This window comes from Oncorhynchus clarkii, chromosome 23, assembly GCF_045791955.1.
Source record: "Oncorhynchus clarkii lewisi isolate Uvic-CL-2024 chromosome 23, UVic_Ocla_1.0, whole genome shotgun sequence".
NCBI classification, from domain to species: domain Eukaryota; kingdom Metazoa; phylum Chordata; class Actinopteri; order Salmoniformes; family Salmonidae; genus Oncorhynchus; species Oncorhynchus clarkii.
This window is the reverse complement of record NC_092169.1, coordinates 9,170,827-9,187,646: the sequence shown is the minus strand read 5'-3', so window position 1 is coordinate 9,187,646 and position 16,820 is coordinate 9,170,827. Positions and strand designations below refer to the sequence as shown.

The 16,820-nt window shown below is 42.3% G+C and overlaps 1 protein-coding gene across 11 annotated transcripts in view; it reads left to right on the top strand.

Annotated features, from left to right (window-relative positions):
* LOC139381611 (Golgi-specific brefeldin A-resistance guanine nucleotide exchange factor 1-like) overlaps positions 1-16,820 on the top strand; it is a 115,387-nt gene that overhangs the window by 16,913 nt on the left and 81,654 nt on the right. For all 11 annotated transcript variants that reach the window (XM_071125273.1, XM_071125270.1, XM_071125271.1 and 8 more), the window contains 2 exons: positions 681-784; positions 1,221-1,287. In XM_071125273.1, the coding sequence (XP_070981374.1) occupies positions 681-784; positions 1,221-1,287 (171 nt within the window). The remainder of the gene's footprint in view (positions 1-680; positions 785-1,220; positions 1,288-16,820) is intronic.

Below are 16,820 nucleotides of genomic sequence, written 5' to 3'. Positions count from 1 at the left end.
AATCTAGCTACCTACATTCTTACAACTTCAGGCCCATATTTTGATTCAAGCAATGGCTCTATGTGTGAAGTCAGACCTTGGAGGACCAAAGCAAATCTTATGTTCTTCTACTGAGCCACACAATCTGCTATATCCTCACTAAATGTGTTGTGACAGAGAGTTAACACTTTTGAAACAAGTGATAATACATTTCTGTTTGCATTTAAGTCACCTGAGTCTAAGCCTATCAATGCTGGCATTTCAGCACTCCAACCACCCTTTACCATTCATCTCTTATTATTTTGAATCTGCCTATCATGAATTTGAACAGAATGCTGCCGCCGTATGACCTCTCAGTCTCAATAGTCAAATAACATTTCCCTGCAGACACACAATATTATCTTTCTACAGTACCTTTCTCTGGCCTGCTTAACGGTTAATCCAACCATTTTAAGGTACATGGAGAAACTGCTATTCAAATATTACCAATGTTCGGCTTGCCCGATTTGTCTGAGGCGGTGTCCAGAGAACAGCTGCTTTTATGATGATTTTAGCTGTAGGATAAAATATTTCAGTTAAGACAGTTCCATTGACTGGCTGGTCCTTGACTACCAAGCAATTTTACATGAATTAATTTACTTGCTTTAGTAAGAAGTAAGCCTACTGAAAATGTATATCCATTTTTTTTTGTGTCTTTTCAGGTTTCAGGATGGTGGACAAGAATATATACATTGTCCAAGGGGAGATCTGTACTGTTGTAGGTGCCATCAAGAGGAATTCAAGGTGGAATACCCATACTCCTTTGGTAAGTTGTTTTGTCTTGTTAAAGACATTTTTGTAACAAAATAGTATTTCTCAATCAAGGCTTAGTTTCATATAAGACAACAGTTTAGTTGAGCTTTTTTAATTGTCGAACTACCTGCTCAAGGAATGAGTTTCAGACTTGGTACAAGAGGAAGGAAGATTAAAACGAAGAGATATGCAGAAATAGTTTTCATAGTGCTGCCATTGTTTTTTTGTGTAGTGTTAAGGCCTAATCGTCATAAATACTTTAATACCTTAAGTCTACATAGGCAGCTACTCTGAGTAGAAAAAAAAGTAATTGCGTTAAAATTGTAGGCAATGTGTTAATTTGGTCAAATCTACAGCATTTGAATGGAGTAGTTTCACTTTGAGCTTCAATGTCCTCTCATGCTTAAGTTTTTGTTGATGCCAGTACTGTTTGTTTTATTGTTGTACAGGATGAGGAACAAGATCCATTGCTTAACAGTTTCAGCCACCTGAAAGAGATTCTCAACAATATGAAAGGTAATAACCTAATAATGGCAAGCACAGTACATGGTGCAGTGTATATTTGGCCTTTTTTTTTCTATAGAACTACAGAATATTAGTGGATATCCAAGGTAAGTCCCTATCTCTAAATTGTCATCCCACACGCAAATAGATACCTGCAGCAGTCTCCTTTACTAATTCCTGACTAGCCCTCTTTGCAAATCTTCTCTCTCTTATTTCCTCCCCAACAGCATTTCATACTTACATTATTATGCAGATACAGAGGAGATGATAACGCATGAAAGTATTTTAAGTTTATAGCAATTGTTCGTTATACTAGAACGACTATCATTGCCATTGTCCATGGAAGAAGACCAGCTTAAAATGAAAGCCAGATTTTCAATTTTCCCTCCGCCAATACATTACATGAATAAACCTCAGTCAGTCGGGACCATGAGGCTAAACACATTCAGATTATCACAAAGTGCCTTCTCCTGCCTGAAGAGTAAGAACATATTTAATCAGGTGTGCAGCAGATTTCCACAGAGAAATGGGCTGGCCTTTCAAGTTTGTCAATATTATCTCTCCCAATGTCTTACTGCGGGGGACTACTCAGCTTAATCATTTTTAGAAGTCCCATTTGAAACGATATCACTGTTTGTTCGTCTTTTATCCAAGTGCCTCATTATGAACAAGACGGCGAAGGTAAATGTTACGCTAAGTTGTGCAAGTGTTCTTCTCTGCTCAAGGAGGGGAAGATGCTCAACACTTCAAGACACTGGTACCTCCTGAGTTCTTCTCACAACACTCAATTCAGTAAAACATTTAATATACTCTGTGTTGGATTTCCTTGATTTTGGTTGTGACCATACTTAATATGTACTATTACTGTCAAATATATTTCCTCTACAGGGCAATTTTCTCCTTGTACTCAGACATACAAATGTTTTATACTTTAATTCTTAGTCCTCTTTATTCCGGGTTGGACATAATGCCGCAACAATCTTCAACTGGAGTCTTAGGCCGCAGTTGGTGCCCTGTCCCATGAGACTCCTCTCTTCCAGCTCAGCCACCACTGTCCATTGTCACGTTCTTTGGCCTGCCTCGCTTGTGCTTTCCCGGAGGTGTTCATCTGAGAGCAACTTTCTTTAGGCATCCTCAGCACGTGTTCGCTCCGTCCGATCCTGCTCATCTTGATATACAATGCTGGTGGAATAAACCTTGTCCAGAGGTATAGGCCTATGGAGTTTGGCAAACTATCCTTCATGTTGGCAACAAACATTTCATGATGCCATTTTGCTTTGGCGCCAACATGATGCATATGAAAATGTTTAATCTCATACACTTTGCTGAGTAAAGGAGGTTGTTTCACATTACTAGGTTGGTTAGTCTAGTCCACTGCCTATTCCACTACAGTGACATCTGAGGTTTCTTGGCAGAATTAGAGGACATGACCTTCATCATTTCACTTCTTTACATTTCACTTTTCTCTTGTCTACTAAGTTATCCTAATGTAAATTCAAGTTTTGGTATCCTGAATCTTAATGGAGCAATGTTTTTTTTTTTTGTATTTTAATTTAAACCCCTGTTTTACCAGGTCAATTGAGTAAGAACATGTTTACACTTTCAACAATCAGTTTCTTTACAAATATTTTGAGTGATGGATAAGACACAAAATGTTGTATGAAGTCCTCTGTTCAAGGTGCCCTAGAGGGCCTACAAAGTATTGTATCTTCACAGGTGTGTTTGTAATTGAGAGTCTCATGGATAAGGTCAGCAGGTGGCGGCCATGCAAGTCTGTTCATGCACTGTGAGTGGTGTATGTGTGGCTTTACTCATCTCTCTTCATTAATTCATAAACGCAGCAAAAAAAGAAACCCCCTTTTTCCAGGACTCTGTCTTTCAAAGATAATTCATAAAATCCAAATAACTTCACCAAACTTTATTGTAAAGGGTTTAAACACTGTTTCCCATGCTTGTTCCATGAGCCATAAACAATTAATGAACATGCACATGTGGAACGGTCGTTATGAACTTAGGACACTAAAGAGGCATTTCTACTGACTCTGAAAAACACCAAAAGAAAGATGCCCAGGGTCCCTGCTCATCTGCATGAATGTGTCTTAGGCATGCTGAAAGGAGGCATGAGGACTGCAGATGTGGCCAGGGCAATACATTGCAATGTCTGTACTGTGAGATGCCTAAGACAGTGCTACAGGGAGACAGGACGGACAGCTGATCATCCTCCCAGTGGCAGACCACATGTAACAACATGAGGGCATGTAACAACAACTGAGGGCTTGTAGGCCTGTTGTAAGGCAGGTCCTCACCAGACATCACTGGCAACAACGTCGCCTACGGGCACAAACCCACTGTCGCTGGACCAGACAGGACTGACAAAAAGTGCTCTTCACTGACGAGTCGCGGTTTTGTCTCACCTGGGGTGATGGTCGGATTCGCGCTTATCATCGAAGGAATGAGCGTTAAACCAAGGCCTGTACTCTGGAGCGGGATGGATTTGGAGGTGGAGGGTCCGTCATGGTCTGGGCTGGTGTGTCACAGCATCATCGGACTGAGCTTGTTGTCATTGCAAGCAATCTCAACGCTGTGCGTTACAGGGAAGACGACATCCTCTCTCATGTGGTACCCTTCCTGCAGGCTCATCCTGACATGACCCTCCAGCATGACAATGCCACCAGCCATACTGCTCGTTCTGTGCATGATTTCCTGCAAGACAGGAATGTCAGTGTTCTGCCATGGCCAGTGAAGAACCCGGACCTCAATCCCATTGAGCATGTCTGGGACGTGTTGGATCGGAGGGTGAGGGCTAGGGCCATTCCCCCCAGAAATGTCAGAGAACTTGCAGGTGCCTTAGTGGAAGAGTGGGGTAACATCTCACAGCAAGAACTGGCAAATCTGATGCAGTCCATGAGGAGGAGATGCACTGCAGTACTTAATGCAGCTGGGGGCCACACCAGATACTGTTACTTTTTAACCCCCCCCCCTTTGTTCAGGAACACATTATTCAATTTCTGTTAGTCACATGTCCGTAGAACTCAGTTTGTCTCAGTTGTTGAATCTTATGTTCATACAAATATTTACACATGTTAAGTTTGCTGAAAATAAATGCAGTTGACAGTGAGAGGACGTTTCTTTTTTTGCTGAGTTTAGTTAGGAAAGTCACATCTTTGGTTTATAGTTTGGAAATACTTGACATAGAAAATACTTGGAATCTGTTTATTCTGGCTGTCCTGAGTTCACTTGTCTAGAAGTGATTTAGTTTTCCCTACTCTAATTGACTTTTTAAGGCATGGGATGGCAAGTTGCGTTTTAAAGTTATAAAAAAATGAACGTCAGCCAATTGTATCTCTAGTAAACGTTTATGGTATCTCTAGTGCCATATAGGGTTTGCATGCAACAACCCCACTAGAACCCCTGACCTCTATCACCGTCTGTTGTGATTGATCATTTGGAGTGGCTCTGTTGTGCGTTTTAATGGAGGGGTGCTAGCTGATGGTCACCGGGTGAGCTAACCCTGCGGTCAAGCCTTTGTGCCGTCATGCTTGTGCAATGGGATTCCTGGCAGCCCCATCCCCAGCCACAGTAGCAGCTAGTGGAGAGATGGAACACATGGACCCTGCAGCCATGGTCTCAGCCCCCTCCAGACGTAGCGCATCCTCCAGGGAATGCCACTGCCTCGAGATGGACAGGCACGGCTGCGCCAGGGGCCTGGGAGGAATCTGCCACGCTTTTTCATCCCCCCCCAACCCCTCTCAGAACACCAAAGGCCTTGTTAGTAGTCCACAGCTAGCATTTGGGGAACAAGTGTTATATTATGTTTATCTACTTTGATTCTGAAGAGGTAACTGATGTATTCTCTTGGTTGCCAGTTAGTTTACAGAAGTAGTTTAGCTCAAGTTGCCTTTCTGGAATATTCTAATGGACTAAACATTTTTTTTGTTATCCCATGTTGTGACTTCCATTTGAGTTTGAGCAGACTGACTTGATTATAGTTCTTTTTTTTTGGTACTCATGAGGTTTGATATGAAATTTGCAATGGGCAAACATTAGGGGGGTTAAAAGCTGTTATTGCCTCCCTAACCCCCAATCTTGTGCATATTTGGCTCTCTGACATGGTATGTCCTTGTCCTGGTGAGCGATGAAAGCCTAAATAAAAGCAGATCACATAACCAGGCCAAAGCCCAACTCTGTATTTGACAGACTGATCAATGTGTTTTTGTTTTGCGGCAACACAAACACAAGCTAAGTCCCCTGCCACCACACCCGCCCAACCAATATTTCTGTACGAATTATTCCGGGTGGGCTGTAGTGGCCCAGCTGTCTGCTTAATGAAAGCCCAGTAATTCCATTCACACTGTGTATCTTAGCTCCTCTAACAACAAAAGCAACCAGTGAACAAAATGTGGATTAGTACTGAAAGGTTTCTCAGCCACTTTCTCCCCGTTGTTAAAGGTTCTGTTCTCCTAGCGTGATTGACAGGGCCATGTGCCATGGCACAATGCAGCTGGAAGTATATCATCTGCAATTTTAAGTTGGGTAAATATAGCAGGGAGTCTTGTCAAGCAGAGCTATAAATTGTTCTGGGAAAGGAAGTGTTGTCTCTCTTTCTGAAATTTTCCCCCCTACATCTTCTGGAAAGAGGGTTTATCTTTATTTCAAACAGAGGACACGGTTATGGAGCCTGGACCAGTGGTTAAGCATATGCCATGCAAATCCCCTCTGCCACCCCACCTTACCACGTCACACTCTTCTCTTTTCCCCAGAGGAAGTAGGCCTTGTATCTCCTTGGGAAGGGATGTTTTTGATGCTTAATCTTCCATCACTAAGCTCATTAGACCCATATAATTGAGTGCTTTCTACAGATTTGCAATCTGCATCTACGGCTTTTAGATTTTAACTGCTTGTTTGCAAACAACGAAAGGGTAGACTTTCCCCCTTTTTGTTTAATATATATCATACAAACACTAATAAATCACAGCATGACTTTTATGAGATATGGCTTTTTCTTTGCAACTCTGCCTAGAAGGCCAGCATCCCAGAGTCGCCGCTTCACTGTTGACGTTGAGATTGGTGTTTTGCGGGTACCCTTTAATGAAGCTGCCAGTTGAGGACTTGTGAGGCATCTGTTTCTCAAACTAGATACTCTAATGTACTTGTCCTCTTGCTCAGTTGTGCACCGGGGCCTCCCACTCTTTCTATTCTGGTTAGATCCAGTTTGCTCTGTTCTGTGACGGGAGAAGACCACAGCGTTGCACGAGATCTCACGTTTCTTGCCAATTTCTCGCATGGAATAGCCTTCATTTCTCAGAACAACAATAGACTGATGAGTTTCAGAAGAAAGGTCTTTGTTTCTGGTCATTTTGAGCCTGTAATCAAACCCACAAATGCTGATGCTCCAGTTACTCAACTAGTCTAAAGAAGGCCAGTTTTATTGCTTCTTTAATGAGCACAGCAGTTTTCAGCTACGCTCACATAATTGCAAAACAGTTTTCTAATGCTCAATTACCCTTTTAACAGTTAACACAACGTGCCATTGGAACACAAGTGATGGTTGCTGATAATGGACCTCTGTACGCCTATGTAGATATTCCTTTAAAAAATCAGCTGTTTCCAGCTACAATAGTAATTTACAACATTAACAATGTCTATGCTGTATTTCTGATCAATTTGTTATTTTAATGGACAAAAAATGTGCTTTTCTTTCAAAAAAAGGACTTTTCTAAATAACCTCAAACTTTTGAACGGTAGTGTATAAAAACACAAATATTGCAGTTTGTCTACCAAAGGTCATTAGTACTACTGTAACAAAAATACAATTTTGTTGCTATTGGCTGTTTTTGGGTATGACATTTTCTAAGTTTCTTCAGCTGTCATTGTAGATCATATTTACATGTTAAATTTGAATGTTCTATATTCACTCCAAAGCCTGGTTCGAAACCTTGTCTGCCTTATTGCCTCATGGTTTTCGAGTTATGGTTTGCCAGTGCTGTCCCCTAGTCATTGAACATCTGGGTCAGTAAGTAGACCAGTGATGACAGGGATAACCATGTGGATATGTGTTGGGTAATCCCCGCACTACACTGGAATTACAAACAAGTAACTAATAGCGACAAATTGGCCCTGTGACAAATTTGGTAATGCCTATTACGTTGAGCTGTCCATATCTGCTCATTGAAGCCATAGGCAGTGGATGTTTTACAACATCCAAAAATGCAAAGCATTGTTTTGATGTGTAAATTCAATCAGAGCTCTCCCCTGACATTGGCAGAGAAGTGATGTATTCTATAAATGATCTATGTTTAACATCAAACAGAGATCTGTCTCAATCCCCTGTTGAATAATTCTGTGGATTTATATTAACGGTTATACATTGGTCGACTATACCTCTGAGAAGTAGGAAAGAAAAGAGCAGGGTGAACACAATTCATTCAGATATGTATTTTTTTGGTCTATCTTTTCTACCTTTTGTAATGCACAAGTCAGTCTCAGACACAGCTTTTTAAATCTTTAAATCTTTTTTTTTTCTTCCTCCCCTTTCCTTCACTGCGAAGGTCAGATTTGACAGGTCTGCAGAGAAAGCAGTCAGTCTAAATCCCCTCATTTTTATTCCTACAAATACAGGTTCTGAGATTCCAACACCCACAAGATCTAAAGCCAGAGCGCCCTTTGACTGACAGCTCTTTCTCTTTTTTCCAAACACTAACGAAATTCACAAGCACACCTCTAATTGACTGGAATCACCAGAAAGGCACCAGTGGTTGATATTAGGGGGCATGGCAGTGAAAGCGTAGAGTGAATGCCGTAGCCATGATTTGATCACTTGCAGACTGACCTTTTCAATAATTACCTCCTTGTCCCCTGAGCAAAGGACAATGCAGAGACAATTTTGGCAGGAGTGGCAAAATTAGGTAAGGGAGCACGTTTGAATCATGTTATTTTTGTCTAAAACACTTCATGTTCATGATGATTTCATCCCCTTTAATGGTAATTGGGAAGTGGATGCTGAAGAAATTACATTTTTGCGACAGAAAATAATTTTATAAAGTGTCTTAACAAGCTAAAATCAGGGTCTGCTTGTTATTTTAATTTTTTAAATAAAAATATTCTTCCTAGTTTCTTTAGTAAAGGATTAATGTTATTTATGTGTTACTTTATCTATGAAATGCCTACCACCCCATACGTGTACATCATTGTACAGTCTCGTCCATCAATAAGTAGAAACACACACACACTCGTAGTTCAAGGTCAAGTGTGTGTGCCGTCTTGGCCACACAGCTGTGTTCAGGCAGCTGTGGCCGGGCCTCTGAGGGCCGTAGTCTGTGCACGTGGGAACCGACTGTGCCCTTTAGGCCCCCTGCGCTCCTCTGCCACCTGATATTCGCACATATATCATACCCAATTGAACTGCCAGAATGCAGTCGGCAAATGCCAAGTAAGAGCCATAATTCATATCGCTCAGTCACGTATACAAATATGTTTACTCATGAAGACATTTTACCCTGTGGAATAGCCACTGTGAGAACTTCATTACATGTCCCTGGTGTTTCCCCAGTACGCTGTGGGCTTGCGACTGAGATTATGATAGGGGAGGGTTATATTCTCAGTCCCAGTTTTAGTCATTTTTATTGCTCATTTCAAAAAGCCAGTAATTACTAATGATGGTGTTGTCAGAGCCGTTAATACCCTGATCATTTTCCTGATGCTTGATATAATGCCTATTTATAACCCCAAATCCACTACTCTTCTTGAGTATTGATGACAACCACCATGCCATAATGCAATGCGATAAGATTGTGTGCTATTGAAATTCATTCTGTGAAGTTGCCTATATATTTGCTTATCCCCATCCCTTTAAAGCATGTGGATTCTCATTCATCACTGTGCTATAACAGGGACTTATAGGTAGGGGGGACTTTTTACTCTTTGACTGTGAATGTCACAGAGAAACATTGTGTGGGCCCAGACCTGAAGGACAGCAGGTGTTTGACCCTGTCAGGAATTTACAACTGCTGTCCCTTAAGGAACAATACTTATTTTCCATTGCGCCAAAAACTCGAGACCTGGGGGTTTCCGTTAGAGAGATGGTGTCCTGTCTGCTACTTCTCCCAACCTTTTCATTTGTTCCTGTCCATGGGAAAGGTGGAACGCTTAGCACCCTCATAGGATTAATGCCCCAGTCCGAATGGGGAATAAGGGTTCAAACTTTTTTCTAGGAACAGTACTCCAGCTTTCATTATTGGGCGCTTGGGGAAGTTTAACGGTTAACTGTCAAGCCAAAGGAATGGCAAAATGTTGGACAACTTTCACAATATGAATCTTCAGTACAGTACAAACGTCATATGGTACATTTTATGTTTGAACACTGAATGCAAGGTAACTTTATGACCAGCAGAGCAGTAGGTTTCGGGATGTGGGCCATTGTTGGTGCAGTAGGCCTTTGGTTCGTTGTTGTAAAAGCACCTATCAAATTTGCATGATTAATCGGGGTCCTATACCAAGACAGGCCTTCACCTAGTGCTGGTTAGTAGCTGTAAATCTGTCCAGTTAACTGTGCTTTAACCGGGAACTGACAGGCAGGGCTTAGGCTCGGTGTGAAGAGGCGATGCAACTGTTGTCCTGTTTCAGAGCCTCTCAACAATGTGCTGAGTGGATGGAGAGTCCCGACAGAGGGCCATTAATCATATTGGCCTGGGACTGTGGGGGCAGGTGGCTTGGAGGATCCGGATGTTCTGGCAGGAACAGAGGGCAAAACGGGCTCAAAACAGCCCCTGTGAGCCCCAAAAGAGAGGGGGACAGGGGTACACCGTTTAGTTGAGCAAAAGAAGAGGATAGGCGTAGAGCATTGCTTCCTGAAAGTTTGCCTCGGAGCACTTGTTGATGACTTGTCCTGCCAAGTTCTCCGATGGTTCTTCAAAATAAGTCTCTAGGGATGTGAATAACAAATATTATAGTCACCGAATAGGTCGACATCAATCGATAACTACCAATTTACTGTCGAACCTGTTTGGTGCGACTATTCAGATCCTATGTAGGTCATTGAAGGGCAAAGACAAGGAAATGTACTTCGATGCTCAGCTTTTATTTTGAGAGGTGCTGTGCAGAGTATGATAAGCAAACATGGCCGGCTAATTCCTTTTTGCCGTCTGCATTAATGATGGCCTGACACACACGTGCTCCGGTTAGAACATTTTTAACAAGATATATGATTTTCACCCTCTCTGTTGTTTCTAACCACTACAGGCATTATGTCTGAGAGACAAATAGGATGACATAACAGTCAATGATATTCTGGTAAAGATAACATTGATATGTTTCGGGGGGGGGGTATAGGCTACAGACAAAGTCTAAGCAAACCTACAGGGTCCTCTATCCTCCAGTCTATAGGTGATCAGTTGAGTTTAGGTCTAGGCCCGCCTAATATACATTGTCAGTTGTGAACCAATGCTGAGGATTTTGTGTTTTCCAGTCTGCTGCCTGGATTGTGCTTTAATGTTCTGTTAAGCATAATCTTATGAGGTGGTAATTGGCCCGTTGTGGGGCAGATCTCGAGCAGGACCTCCCCTCTGCCTTTGTTCAGCCTGGAGGTGATAGGCTTTATGTTCAATTATGCTTTAAGGACTTCACACTGGGAACTGAGAATATGAATAAAGCAGTGGGTATTAAGCTGGGGTTTGGGACATTTTCAACACCTGCTTCCTGCGCCCATCCCCACTGGAGGTCTGGTCTAAAAACAACCTGGGCCCGCATGTGGTGCCACTGATGGGGCGAACAATATTTAGCAGATTGACTATGACCCGGTATTGAAAATGGAGGTGCCAAGTATTTGCTTTCAATGTTTGTGAACGCGTCGCTATTTATAGCCTGACACGAGGCTGAAACCGTTTTAGAGGAGGCCCCGAATTGTGTTTGCATGGCGGCGGTTTATGTTCTGTGTATTGTTGGCGCCTCACGGACAGCATTTTTTTCACCTTTTAATTAGTCATTCTGTAGCAGATCACTTTCCAGCGTGATGTGATTTGCATTTCTGTTCTGTGTCTGGAATGTCCTTTTAGTTCATCACAGTCCCAGTAGATCTCGGGTGCCTCGGTAAAACAGGGGATCTGGGCTCTAGTGTTGACTGTTTCTGATGTATAGATTCAAATGATATAGGGCTATATAGTACATCTATTCAATCTTCCAGGTGAATATTTACCCCCAAAGCAAATGCTTTGGATTATACCAGCTAGATCTTTAGGTCATTTGGTTTAGCCTCCAGCTTTCTCCAGCAAAAATAACATTGGTAGAAGTTGAATATCTCTTGTCTGCTTTCTTTTCCTCCAAAATGGCCTTTGATTGAACCACGTCTCTCTAAGTTGTGTACATTGTTAACACGTAGGGAGAACAACAGAAAGGTACCTTGTGGTTATCAGGTCATGCCAAAATGGTTAACCGTCTGAAAAAACAACACAAGGCTAAGCATGTTGATGCCAGGGGCTGTAGTTAGGGGCTGGCTGGTCTTTTATCAGGGATTCTGTTATGTGGACAGTACATATTTCATAGTCCCTATTAGTGTTTTCCCTCTTCCTTCTGATGGAGTTGGTCTGCTATAGGGCATGCCTGTTTTGTAAAACCTTTGTTACAGTCTCAGCATGGAAAAATATTGTAGGGGCTCAACCCCGGAACACCTTCGACAAACTATCATTTCATGTAGGAAGATATGTTGAGTAGAATGTGTGAAATATTGCATTCAATTGATGACTGGTGGACACCAAAGTTGCTTACAGGAAGGGTAGGGTACGTTGGAAAGTCAGAAATAAAGCAGTGGACCACTGATTCACTGTCTGTAACATTAGTGGCCAGGATAATCTCCGCAGCAGGGGAGCAAAGCTGGAGAACTCAAACTGCACACCTGACTAGCTGTGGAAGTTGCCCTGCTATTGTGGGTTGGTGGAATGGGATTTTTTATATATTTTTTTGAAAAAAATAAGGGCCGATATTAGTATTGTGAGGAGGCACTGTCTTGCTTGTGTGGCGCTCACTTCTTAAGCCTTGGGCGTCCCAGTACGAGTACCACACTACCTTGATGGACTGTGTTAATAAACCTCCCTACAGACCCACACACACCCACCTCACACACACATTCGCGCGCACACACACATGCAGTCTCACCACACACAGCTGCTTGTTATTTCATGCCCCATAAGGGCCCTGTGACCACGAACATTCTAAAACACATATCCAATTAGGTAAGCATTGCTGTGTGCATCAGCTTCCAACTGTGATTCTCACACACACATTGATACATAGAATTCCCCACAAAATGTCTACATTTCTTCCCAATCCCTGAATTCTGTTGTAATAATTTAAAGTACCATTTTTATTTAAAAAAAATTAGTCTGGGAACACTTGGTAAGTTCCTGTATTGATGCTTTTGGAACACCTAGTACAGTTCCCAGAAGAGACAACAATTATATGATTATTTTTGTAATTTCCCCCACCCATTTTTTCCCCAACTTCGTGATTACGAACTTGTCTCATCGCTACAACTCCCCAAAGGGCTCGGGAGAGGCGTAGATCAAGTCATGCGTCCTACGAAATATGACCCGCCAAACCGCGCTTCTTAACACCTGCCCGCTTAATCCGGAAGCCAGCCACACCAATGTGTCAGAGGAAACACTGTTCAACTAGCGACCTGAAGTCACCCTGCAGGCGCCCGTCCCGCCACTAGGAGTTGCTAGAGCGCGATGAGCAAAGTAAAGCCCCTTAGACTGCTGCGCCACTCGAGAGGCCCCTGACGACTATTTTTCTGTATCTTGCTGCTGAGTTTTTTTGGCTCAGAACAGGGCAGCACGTCTGGCCCTTAAATGTATATGGAGAGCTAACATTAGTAATATGCATGTTAATCTCTCATGGCTCAAAGTGGGAGTGAGATTGACTTCATCACTACTTCTTTTTGTAAGAAGTGTTGACATGCTGAATACACGAGGTGTCTGTTTAAACTACTAGCATACAGCTCAGACACCCATGCATACCCCACAAGACATGTCACCAGAGGTCTCTTCACAATCCCCAAGTCAAGAGCAGACTATGGGAGGCACACAGTAGTACATAGAGCCAAGGCTACATGGGACTCTATTCCACATCAGGTAACTAATGCAAGCAGTAGAATCAGATAAATACACCTTATCAAACAGCGGGAACTGTGAAGAGACCACACACATAAGACAAGAACCTTACATACATGTAGACATGGATTTTGTATTGTAGATACAGTACCTTCGTAAGGATTCAGACCCCTTAACTATTTCCACATTTTGTTACGTTACAGCCTTATTCTAAAATGGATTTTAAAAAATGTCCTCAATCCACACACAATACCCCATAATGACAAAGCAAAAACAGGTTTTTAGAAATGTTTGCTAATTGATTTAAATAAAAAACTGAAGGGGCCTCCCTGAGTGGCGGAGCGGTCTAAGGCACTGCAGCACAGTGTCTTAGGTGTCACTACAGACCTGGGTTCGATCCAAGGCTGTGTCGCAACCGGCCATGACCGAGAGTCCCATAGGGGGGTGTACAATTTGCCCAGCATTGTTCATGTTAGGGGAGGATTTGGCTGGGAGAGTAACGAATGCTCATTGCATTCTAGTGACTCCTTGTGGTGGGCCGGGCGTCTGCATGTGTTTCCTCCGACACGTTGGTGTAGCTGGCTTCCTGGTTAAGCGGGCGGTTGTTAAGAAGAGCGGTTACGCAGGTCATGTTTCGGAAGACGCATGACTCAAACTTCACCTCTCCCGAGCCCCTGATTGCTCAGTTTGGCCGTGCGGCAAGCTCTAGGAAGAATCTTGGTGGTTCCAAACTGCTTCCATTTAATACAAATGGAGGCCTCTATGTTCTTGGGGACCTTCAATGCTGCAGAAATGTTTTGATACCCTTCCCCAAATCTGTGCCTCAACATAATCTTGTCTCAGAGCTCTACAAACAATTACTTGGACCTCATGGCTTGGTTTTTGCTCTGACATACACTGTCAACTGTGGGACCTTATATAGACAGATGTGTACCTTTCCAAATCATGTCCAGTCAATTGAATTTACCACAGGTGGACTCCAATCAAAACATCTCAAGGATGATCAATGGAAACAGGATGCACCTGAGCTCAATTTCGAGTACTGTAAGTACTGACTACTTACAGTACAAGTGAAAAATTTGGACACACCTACTCATTTATTTATTTTATTTATTCAACCTTTATTTAACTAGGCAAGTCAGTTAATATCAAATTCTTATTTACAATGACGGCCTACCCCGGATGATGCTGGGCCAATTTATTTCTTAATATTTTCTATTTTGTAGAATAATAGTGAAGAAATCAAAACTATGAAATAACACATATGGAATCATATAGTAACTGAAAAAGTGTTAAACAAATCAAAATACATTTGATATTTTTGAAAGTAGCCACCCTTTGCCTTGATGACAACTTTGCACACTCTTGGCATTCTCTCAAACAGCTTTAACTGGAATGCTTTTCCAACAGTCTCGAAGGAGTTCCCACATATGCTGAGCACTTGTTGGCTGCTTTTCCTTCACATTGCGGTTCAACTCATCCCAAACCATCTCAATTGGGTTGAGGTTGGGGGATTGTGGAGGCCAGGTCATCTGATGCAGCACTCCATCACTCTCCTTCTTGGAAAAAAATAGACACAGCCTGGAGGTGTATTTTGGGTCTTTGTCCTGATGATAGTCCCACTAAGTGCAAACCAGATGGCATGGTGTATCGCTGCGGTAGCCATGCTGGTTAAGTGTGGCTTGAATTCCAAATAAATCACAATGTCACCAGCAAAGCACCATCACACCACCTCCTCCATGCTTCATGGTGGGAACCACACATGCAGAGATCATCTGTTCACCTACTCTGCGTCTCACAAAGGCACGGCGATTGGAACCAAAAATCTCAAATTTGAGAAAGGACAGATTTCCACCAGTCTAATGTCCATTGCCTGTGTTTCTTGGCCCAAGCAAGTCTTCTCCTTAGTGGTGTCCTTTTAGTGGTGGTTTCTTTGCAGCAATTCGACCATGAAGGCCTGATTCACGCAGTCTCCTCTGAACAGTGGATGTTGAGATGTCTTACTTGAACTTTGTGAAGCATTTATTTGGGCTGCAATCTGAGGTGCAGTTAACTCTAATGAACTTGTCCTCTGCAGCAGAGGTAACTCTGGGTCTTCCTTTCCTGTGTTGGTCCTCATTAGAGCCAGTTTCATCATAGCGCTTGATGGTTTTTGCTACTGCACTTGAAGAAACTTTTCCAGATTGACTGACCTTCATGTCTTAAAGTAATGGATTGTCGGTTCTCTTTGCTTATTTGCACTGTTCTTGCCATAATATGGACTTGGTCTTTTACCAAATAGAGCTATATTCTGTATACCACCCCTACGTTGTCACAACACATCTTATTGGCTTAAATGTATTAAGGAAATCAATTCCACAAATTAACTTTTTACAAGGCACACCTGTTAATTGAAATTAATTCCAGGTGACTACCTCATGAAGCTGGTTGAGAGAATGCGACTATTGTGCAAAGCTGTCAAGGCAAAGGGTGGCTATGTTGATGCTTCTTTGTTATTCTACAGTGTAGAACATAGTCAAAATGAAGAATCCCTGGAATGATTAGTGTCACCTTTTGACTGGTACTCTATACTTAGGCAATTGTGAAAATTTGATTGCAATATAGAGTGGGAAAGCGGCTGTGCGTTTGGACAATTAATAGTCACTGCCGTAAATAAAACATCTGTTTTGTCCAGGACTGGAGTCTACACAGACCATTGCACTATAGCCAATCAGCGCAACAGTAGACCTTTATACAAACAAGCCATTTGCCACACGGGCCTGGCATCTTTCACTTTGAACTGGACTGTGTGTTTACAGGCAGTAGCAACAGCGTGACTTTAGATCATTAGAACGCATTTGCCAAAAGCCACAAAATGCACCTAAATGGATTTCTGCTAATATGTAAATACTACGTGAGTCCTCTTACATTCGGGAGCCGCACAGTCCTATTAACCAAACAACCATGAGAAGGTTGACTCTCTCTCTCTCTGTTATACACATAAACAACAACAATATCAACAATTAATGCTAGCCAGAGCAAGATGAGCTAAAATCTCATGAAGGAACATTAGATAAACACACTAACTTTTTCAGCTAGTTTGTTCAAATTGCACTGATAAATGATGGGGAATTGTAGCCGCCTCATCCTTCTGCTGCTTGCCTGCCAATTAATGCTTGTCCCAACCTAGCCAATGCATGCTTGTCCCAAACCTAGCACCCAAGCTAACTGGCTAAAGTTGGCTAGCTTGCTAGCTAACTACCTCCAGACACAAATGAGACAACACTTCACTCTGACAATTTTACTTGCTGTAGCAGAGCTTTTTAGTTTGTTAACATATACATATATGTATGTATGTATATATTTATTTATATTTGGCCTGGTGAAGCGGTTTAATGCGCTGATTGAGTAGAAGCTGATAATTTATTTATTTTTTACTCTGCTGGTCTCGGGAAGAAATTACCA